General features: G+C 49.7%; 1 protein-coding gene across 1 annotated transcript; it reads left to right on the top strand.

Moving 5' to 3' along the window:
- The first annotated feature begins 486 nt into the window (after positions 1 to 486).
- On the top strand, positions 487 to 4,259 carry LOC116939531 (homeobox protein six1-like). The gene is made up of 2 exons (XM_032948044.2): positions 487 to 1,374; positions 2,668 to 4,259. Exons 1-2 carry the CDS (start codon positions 815 to 817, stop codon positions 3,137 to 3,139), a joined length of 1,032 nt encoding a protein of 343 aa, XP_032803935.2. The 5' UTR covers positions 487 to 814; the 3' UTR covers positions 3,140 to 4,259.
- Positions 4,260 to 9,517: the final 5,258 nt, after the last annotated feature.

Raw genomic sequence — 9,517 nt, 5'->3', positions numbered from 1 at the left:
CCAGATCCATCGCAACGAAGAAGTCTAAATAATTCCCGCACGCTAAACTACGGGGGGGAGGGTTGTTTGGGGGGGGGGGGGGTAACTCGTGAAGAAGATGCGATACATGGCACAAATCGACTCGAAAACGTGCTACGCCGTTACAAAAATAAATTTTAATGCGCAAAAAACGCAACGTGCTCGTGTTCTGCACGGCAAGAATTTCCATGGAACTTCCTCCACCCCACCCCGTCCTTCCTTCTCGGCCCCCCCCCCACCCCTCTCCACCTCCACCCATTATTTACAACTTTTTTTTATATACACACTGTATCTGTTCCGTTTTATGGGTAGTAATAATAATATTTTCCCTGGGCCCAGGGCTGATGTGTCGGCGGTGGCGCCGCGGGCGGGCGGGCGGGGGGGGACGTAGCGACAGCTGGGCGGGTGTCGGGTTTCGGGGAGGCTCCGCGGGGAGACGAACCAGTTACCCGGGGCCTGCGCCGCGTCTGTGATCGCGCTCCGACCAATCCCCTTTGCCCGGGCACTGGCTACTAACCCCAGCCCGTCCCAGCGCCGTCCCCATCAACCCGCCCGTGGCTCTTGCGGCTGTGCCAGAGAGAGAGAGCGCGCGCGCGCGCGGAACTCGCAACGCAGTCGCACGCAAGTCGCGGCGTTGGGGACGCACGCGAACGTCGACCGAAGAGGAGCGGTCGCGTCGCGTTCGCGTTCGCTCGCTCGCTCGCTCGCCCGTCCGCAAGATTAAACGTCGGGGAGCTCCGTCGCCCGACCTCCTAAGTTTTACTTTCTGCGCCCGAGAAGGGAACCCGTTTGGACGATGTCCATGCTGCCTTCGTTCGGCTTCACGCAGGAGCAGGTGGCGTGCGTGTGCGAGGTGCTGCAGCAGGGAGGCAACATCGAGCGCCTGGGACGCTTCCTGTGGTCGCTGCCCGCTTGCGAGCACCTCCACAAGAACGAGAGCGTGCTCAAAGCCAAGGCCGTGGTGGCCTTCCACCGGGGCAACTTCCGCGAGCTCTACAAGATCCTGGAGAGCCACCAATTTTCGCCGCACAACCACCCCAAGCTGCAGCAGCTGTGGCTCAAGGCGCACTACATGGAGGCGGAGAAGCTGCGCGGGAGGCCCCTGGGCGCCGTGGGCAAGTACCGGGTGCGGCGCAAGTTCCCGCTGCCGAGGACCATCTGGGACGGCGAGGAGACGAGCTACTGCTTCAAGGAGAAGTCTCGGGGCGTGCTGCGCGAGTGGTACGCGCACAACCCGTACCCGTCCCCGCGCGAGAAGCGGGAGCTGGCCGAGGCCACGGGGTTGACCACGACGCAGGTCAGCAACTGGTTCAAGAACCGGCGACAGCGCGACCGCGCCGCGGAGGCCAAAGAGAGGTGAAGGAGGCTCGCACTCGGCTGGGGCACACGCGGAGATCTCGGCTCGTTCGCTGTCACCCACCCAACCCCCCCCCCCCCCTCCCTGATCGCGCGGTTGTCAGATACGGCTGCTGTGTGGTGGCAGGTCGCCTGCGAAACGTTGAACAAACGCTGGTCACGCATTGACACTCGGGACATTACTGGGGCTTTACGCGCAAAGTGTCTTCGATGCGTGGTTATTGTTTATTGTTGTTACGGTTCCAGTTCAGTGCCGGTTGGATTTCGTTTTTTTAATGCGTCATTTGAAGTATTCCGTGATTTTGGTTTAGTGCTGTGGGGTTATTATTTATGCGTATATGTACACGGTATGATTAGCAGATTTGCAGCAGTCAACGCGTTAGAATACCGTCTTCATATCCGTTGGTGTGCATGTTCCACAGAGAGAAATTTACCGCTAGACCATATTTCCCAGCAAGAAGAACGCACCTTTGTCCATGCGTAATTATTTGGATGACGATTCGAACTTAGAATAGCAACACATGAGGCAACGAACAAATTTCACGCTTCAAAATATATTAAGTTACTAAAGACGTATTTCTTTAAAAAAAAATAGAATAATAATTTGCGTGCGTAAACCGAACCGCGGCGCAATGCTCCAAAGCGTTTTGAGCTTATTAAATTAAACACAACACGCTTTAGAAACACGTTACACGGTTTAAATGTTGTGATCATTGTGTAAATGGCAATTGTGATTTCATACAGGAGGCTGACACACGATGTGAATATCAAATGGTAGAAACATTCGTTCACAACTGACTCGGGGCTTTCGCGAACATAATATTTAATATGAATACTTTGACCGATACTTAACACACGCAGAGTGTACTTTTTTATCTTACGCAGGCCTTCTGTGTGTAGTAAACTCTCCTTAAACAAAACCCAGAATGGTAAGGCACGTACTTATAACATTTGTCACGGGTAATTAGGAAATATATCGTTTTTGTTAAAATACCATCTCAATGTTCTGTCGGCGCTACGAATTTTTAGGTCACTGTCGTTATTAAGCGCCGGTTTTAAACGATAATATTTTCTCTCCGCACTTTCTGCGCAATTAATCATCCGAACGGCTCTCCAAGTCATTCGAAGCATTCCTGTTTAAATAGCGTGAGCGGTCTATATTTATGTATTTCTTTGTATCAGCTGGGGTCGTCACAGCTTGCCTTCCCGCGGAGAGGGTCCATTAAATGGGCACATTCATTTTCAAACGGAAACCATTAACGCGCCGTTCTCTCGCACGCTCCCTCCCTCTAGGGAGAACAGCGAAAACACAAACAGCAACTCGTCCGGAACGGCCCCGACGCAGCTCCTGTCGCCGCTTAACGGAGCCCGAAGCCTCTTGAGCAGCTCGGACGACGAGAAGTCGCCCGATCACACGCCCGACCACGGCGGAGTTAGCCCTCCTCTTCTCCTCCAGGCGCCACATCACCACCACCCCCATCACCAGCACCACCAGTCGCTGAGCCACCAGCACCACCAGCACCAGGCTCTGGCTCAGCACCAGCACCAGAGCCACATGTCTCAGCACGGCGGAGGAGCCCTCAGCTACGCCGGTTTGCCACCCAACCCGGGAGTGCCGGCCCCGTCGGGAGGCGCGGGGACCGGCTTGCAGCAGCAGCAGCAACAGCAGCAGCAACTCCACCAGCATCAACAGCAGCAGCAGCAGCACGCCCTACAGGACTCCATGATGCACTCCATCTCGTCTAGCCTCGTCAACATTGGATAGGTTGTCCCAGCGCGCTACGGTGTGGCGTGCTGCTTTGTGTGTGTCTGTGCGTGCGCACGCTCGATCGTTCATGATCGTCATCAGGCCGGGCCGGCTCGGGCCGATTTGCAAAAAGGGGCCGTGTGCACGTCACGCTTGCGGAACGGCTACGGTTATTTACAAGCAGCCCCAACGTGGAATAAGAGCTACTGTAGGAAATCGGATTAAAGGTACGACACTTTCATCGGCTCGCATTTTATTAAATAAGTCAAACCTGTCTCGATGGGTTATTCATGTATCCCCTATAGAGGCTACACAGTCGTCTTTAACGCATTACTGACAGACCCTTGGAGTAAGCCCGGGATTTTACACTTTTACATTATTCAGCTGTTCAGTTGAGAGCGTACCGCTTCAGGGTATAAACTCGTGGCTTAAACCAACTTTAGCAGGCACTTTGAGCATAACATGGCACGCATCTTTAGACTTCATAGTATAGCACTGTTACAGTGGTGGCATTCATATTTTGGAAATGTTCAACGCTTTTGGAAGTACAGAAACAAACAGCTGAACATATTCTTGGTTCTTTCGGTAAAGTCACGTAGAAGGGAAACAATAAAATAATACAAATATAAAACAATACATTTCTCACGACGTTTCGACTGCAACACAAGCAATCATCGTCAGGTGTGAAAACCACAGCAAGAAATTTTGAAAAAAAGTGGCGGTTATTTTCTTGCCGTGGTTTTCACACCTGATGATGATTGCTTGTGTTGCAGTCGAAACGTCGTGAGAAATGTATTGTTTTATATTTTTATTATTTTATTGTTTCCCTTCTACGTGACTTTACCGAAAGAAGCAAAAATATAAATCCCTGCAGTCACGAAAGCTTTAAGTCAAAATTTAAACAGCTGAACCTTAAGCGTGTGTTTTAAAAGCACACGTGCTGTGCTCATCATGGATATTTATTTGCTGTTGCGACAAAATAATGATAAAAAAAAAGTCGTGCAGCCGTCAGTGTAAAATAATGCTTATGTGTGGATTATAGTGAAAAAAAAGAGGCGCTTTTTTGTTCAAATGTGTAGACACAGATTACTTTAAAGTCTTTTTTTAAATAATAAAATCCATACTGATACAAAAAAAAAGTGTGTCTTTAATTATTATATCCCCATTCGTTTCAATAATCGCACTTTTATGGACCATATGGTAAACCAATGTAGTCTGCGCTCCATCGCCGCAGGAGGAATAGCAAATCAACACCGACTCTCTGCTGAAGGCCTCTCCTGTCTCGTAGACCTCGACATTGGCATTAAAGCTCCTCAACATATCGCTGACATCATACGCAAGGATGTACAATCGCACTTCACTAAATATTGGTGGCATAGATACGCCCTCGCATAAGGAATAGAGAGTAAGATCACTAATTACCACGTAAAATAAACCAAAAATAAATGACATTTCAAGCGTATGATGAATCGCGTAATTATCATGGTGCCGTAAATAAAATGGAGTGTCATCACGATCCTAACCACGGAAACGAACACGCACAGCGGCGTCCGCATTCGTCGTTGGCGATGTTGTTAATGTTGTTGTTAATTTCTGCAGATTTTAAATCGCGAAAATTTTAGAACCACTTGCTCGCTACTTACGCGTACCACAAACCACGCCTGGGCACACGAAGCGTGTTCGCAAACGGGTTCACTCACTCAGACGCAAACGTTTCACAACTTTTGTTCATTCCGGGACAATTTATTCTCCGCAGTTGCACGATGTAAGAGAGATAGAAAACACCCCCCCCCCCCCCCCCCCCCCCCCACTGACTCTGTTTACCACCCATACGGTGTAAATAATCATGATAATCATGATAATCATGCCTCACGCAATGAACAAGGTTCGTGGACAGAGGCAACCAGCCGTCTTGATGCCGTGCGTAAACCGCGCGCGCCCGCTCGCACTGCGGAGAGCTGCCGTTCAAGTAGCCCAGCGTGTGTGCACACATACGTCGCACCAACCCACACACAGCACGCACTACCTACACACACAGCACGCACTACCTACACACACAGCACGCACTACCTACACACACAGCACGCACTACCTATACACACAGCACGCACTACCTATGCACAGCACGCACTACCTACACACAGAACACGCACTACCTACACACAGAACACGCACTACCTACACACACAGCACGCACTACCTACACACAGCACGCACTACCTACACACAGAACACGCACTACCTACACACAGAACACGCACTACCTGCACACAGAACACGCACTACCTACACACAGCACGCACTTCCTACACACAGAACACGCACTACCTACACACAGAACACGCACTACCTGCACACAGAACACGCACTACCTACACACAGCACGCACTTCCTACACACAGAACACGCACTACCTACACACACAGCACGCACTACCTACACACAGAACACGCACTACCTACACAGACAGTACGCACTACCTACACACAGCACGCACTACCTACACACAGCACGCACTACCTACATACACAGCACGCACTACCTACACACACAGCACGCACTACCTACACACAGAACACGCACTACCTACACACAGCACGCACTACCTACACACAGCACGCACTACCTACACACAGCACGCACTACCTACACACAGCACGCACTACCTACACACACAGCACGCACTACCTACACACAGCACGCACTACCTACACACAGAACACGCACTACCTACACACACAGCACGCACTACCTACACACACAGCACGCACTACCTGCACACAGAACACGCACTACCTACACACAGCACGCACTACCTACACACAGAACACGCACTACCTACACACAGAACACGCACTACCTACACACAGAAGACGCACTACCTACACACAGAACACGCACTACCTACACATAGAACACGCACTACCTACACACAGAACACGCACTACCTACACACAGAACACGCACTACCTACACACAGCACGCACTACCTACACACAGAACACGCAGTACCTGCACACAGAACACGCACTACCTACACACAGCACGCACTACCTACACACAGAACACGCACTACCTACACACACAGCACGCACTACCTACACACAGAACACGCACTACCTACACAGACCACAGCTCGCGACTATACAAAGTCACGAACTCGATGTACGACTATCGAACAGTCTATCTGTAGATATAAACCCAATGCGACATTCCTTGAATGTAACTCGCAAAGAACTGATTCTTTGCTTGAGTTCACTATCTGGCTTGCAGAGGCTCACTATCTGACTGGCCAAATGTGATTTCGAGACAACAGGAGATTCGAGTGTGGCCACCGTTTGAAGTTCTACCCCCGTCACCCGCTCCGTCTGATGCGTTTCTTCGTCGTTTTACCGGGCGTGTTATACAATTGGGACGCTACCCACGTTTGTATTTGACACAACTAACACTTAATCCAGTCTACCTTACTCTAAACCTAATCGAGGCCTTTTTTTTCCCAAATGACCAAATATATGTGGCCTTTTGAATGGCCAGCCAACTTACACGTACAGACCGTCTTAGTATATATATAGCGTATGCACAGCCCCTCTGTCAATCCACTGCTGGATGAAGGCCTCCCAAATGCGTGCCGTTCTACGGGCGATGTGGGAGGGGGCCAGGTCCCGTTTGACCATACTTCACCACGCTGATCAATGTGAGGTTGTGAACGAATAGATGAACGGAAGGGATAGTTTAAATTGAGCCTCATGGCGGTACCCCGGGGTCACGAATAAACGCAAGTTAAAATCGTAATTAATTTATTAATTCATTTTTGTTGACTCCGTCCCACCTCGCACATAAACGCCGCGACCCACCATAAACCGATTCTCTCGTTCTTCACCAAAATGTCCGTAGTCATAACCAAAACCTTGAAACTTCGATGAGTGCATCGTGTAGAGCTCGTCGAGGAGAATAGATAGCCGTGTCATTCGCCTTCAACAGACATGCAATGACGTCGCAACGCAGTTCATGCGAGAGCCGGGGTGGGGGCGGGGGGGGCTTATGGTACCCCGGGGTCCAGTCACAAGGTTCAAATCTCAATGGATCATTGTGTCAGTAGCGAAAAGCGAGTTGTTATTTTTGTAATTATAATCTGTGAACGGGCTCGTCCTTGGCACAGACTGGAGCACTTCCGTGATGCCCTCCTGTCCGCTGGCGAACTTGGGTAGAACCCATCGCATGTTTCACTTCGTGTACAGAACGCGATTCCTACGGCCAGAATTGTGTCGTGATACTGCCGTTGGAAGTGGATGAATAAGCACAAATGACAACAACGAAAAAACGCAAAACCACGTGTGGACATTTCACGAGCCAAAATTTGTGATTCGTAATGACATTTTGGGTCATTTCGCCACTGTCAGTAGAATGTGCAGAGCGTGGAGGATAGTGCCCGACACACATTTCCTTTACGAAATCTTACCCCAACAACCAATTGCGAACACACACGAAAAAACTCTCACAGGTCAATAGCACTGCCCTAGAATGTATTCAAGTAAAATTGGTTACGTTTCGGGAAATGGACCTCTTCGTCATCGTGCAGAGACTTGCAGAACAAAGTTCAGGGCGCGAGATAGAAAGTGGAAAAGAGAGTTTGCTCGCCGAGACAGCTGCTGCCGGCTTCATATTGGCCCGGAAAGCCAACAGGACCCAACTGCGGAGACGCAGAACGGATCCTCAGTGCTAACTCCTGAATACGTGCCGGGTATCATAGCTGCGCGTTGGCGTCATTCAAATACCAAAAAAAAACACACACACCATCTTCGTGCCGTATTATTGCCTTAAAAGGAACTTCCTTGCCAGTAGGTTACTGGAGGTACAAGTTTTATTTTGTTTAAAGAAAGTTGTGTAGTATTCTCCCCAGTTTGTATATATGTATATATGTGTGTATATATGTGTGGGGAGCGGTAGTTGTAGCGGTTAGTACTCTGCGCTACTAACCTGGTGAACCGAGTTCGATTCCCGCTCAAGGCCAAAACCAGTGACGATTATCTGAAACCAGGTCTGGGCCTCCCCTAGATCGACTCAGCCTCAAATGGGTACCTGGTGCGGTGAGCAAAAACATCTTCACTGGGGAGACAAAGACGGCCAGGCGTGGTGCTGGTCACCCACCCCCTCGTGTGCCGTGCCGGCCTTCATAGGTGCTCGCTAACAGCACTTGCCCCCAACAGTCTGTCAGGCCTATACGGGGGATCTTTGTCATAGCTATGTGAGCGTGTCTGATTAAGTGTCCATTAAAAAGGAACTAGCGCAGAAAACCCAATTTGATTGTGAGCACCGATCGTGGCGACAGAGAGAGAGGCTCTGAGGCTCTGCCATTAGAACAAATTGGGAACATTTCATTTCAGCCACCAACCAACGCCGTTTTCGCAACCGTGATCATCTCTTGTTTAAAATGACGCATCGGAGTAAGGGACCCGTACGGCGCACACACCGTTGAAATGTCCTCGACTCTTTAGTCTCATTCTACAACTTTCCAAACGAAGTCAACGCAAGCGAAAGTTTCACGCGCCGTGGGGAGTCCACTCAGAAAAAGCTCGCTGCTGCGGCGTCGACTGTGGCGTGTACGTTTGTGTGAAGCCCTTTATATATATATAAAAAAAACACTTCGGGGATGGGGATTACTTAACTATACATCACCACGCTGATCAGTGCGGGTTGGTCAAGTGGTGAGTCCAGGACCGGTTCAAAAACCACTCGCCACTGATGTTAGCCGTGGGCCGGGAATCGACCTTGGGAAGCCCCGGGTGTGCAGGGCGAAGGTTCAGAGCAGCCTGCATCAAAAAAGTCTCAACTTTTGTTGACGAATAACTCGAAAACTATCCATAAACCGTTGCATTTGATTTTTTTTTTATCTTTAAAGAGCAGCCGATTTGACTAACATATTTGAGAATATCGTGGGTAACATCCGATGGGTTTTAATATTTAGTTGACAAACACTCGTGACAATCTTGAAATCCAGTCGTTCTTGCTCTCCGTATTGAAGTGTAGATGTATGCCATCGATTTTAGTTGCCTCGTTCATCATTGTTATTTTATCCCATCGGTTGGGGGTCACTTAACGCAACTGCCAACTCACGGGAGCTGAACTCATTCTAAAATACCACCACCAACAAGAAGAACCAAACCCCCCCGCTCAGGTACAGCCCTGTCAAGTGGCATGCCCTACACACGCGATGTGGGCAAGGAAACGCACCCTTAAAGTGAATGGTGATAAACAACCAATTATTAGTTGCGTACATTGTCAACCCCTTGGTTCAACGCGTAGGCTTTCGAGCCCAATATTATTAATAATAAAGGTGTTTGGAATTAGATTGCGCAAATGCAAATGTGCCGTAAACCCACCAACCACCCGACACAG

This window comes from Petromyzon marinus, chromosome 6, assembly GCF_048934315.1.
Source record: "Petromyzon marinus isolate PM22_M1 ecotype Great Lakes invasive population chromosome 6, UKy_Petmar_22M1.pri1.0, whole genome shotgun sequence".
Classification (NCBI taxonomy): domain Eukaryota; kingdom Metazoa; phylum Chordata; class Hyperoartia; order Petromyzontiformes; family Petromyzontidae; genus Petromyzon; species Petromyzon marinus.
The sequence above is the reverse complement of the archived record's forward strand: the minus strand, read 5'-3'. Positions and strand labels throughout refer to the sequence as shown.

What these genes read in the sequence shown, in the direction of transcription:
- LOC116939531 (XM_032948044.2), top strand. Translation starts at nt 815, where the DNA reads ATGTCCATGCTGCCTTCGTTCGGCTTCACGCAGGAGCAGGTGGCGTGC. An exon ending in GCCGCGGAGGCCAAAGAGAG is followed by an intron (nt 1,375 to 2,667) that starts GTGAAGGAGGCT and finishes CCCTCCCTCTAG; the next exon opens with GGAGAACAGCGAAAACACAA.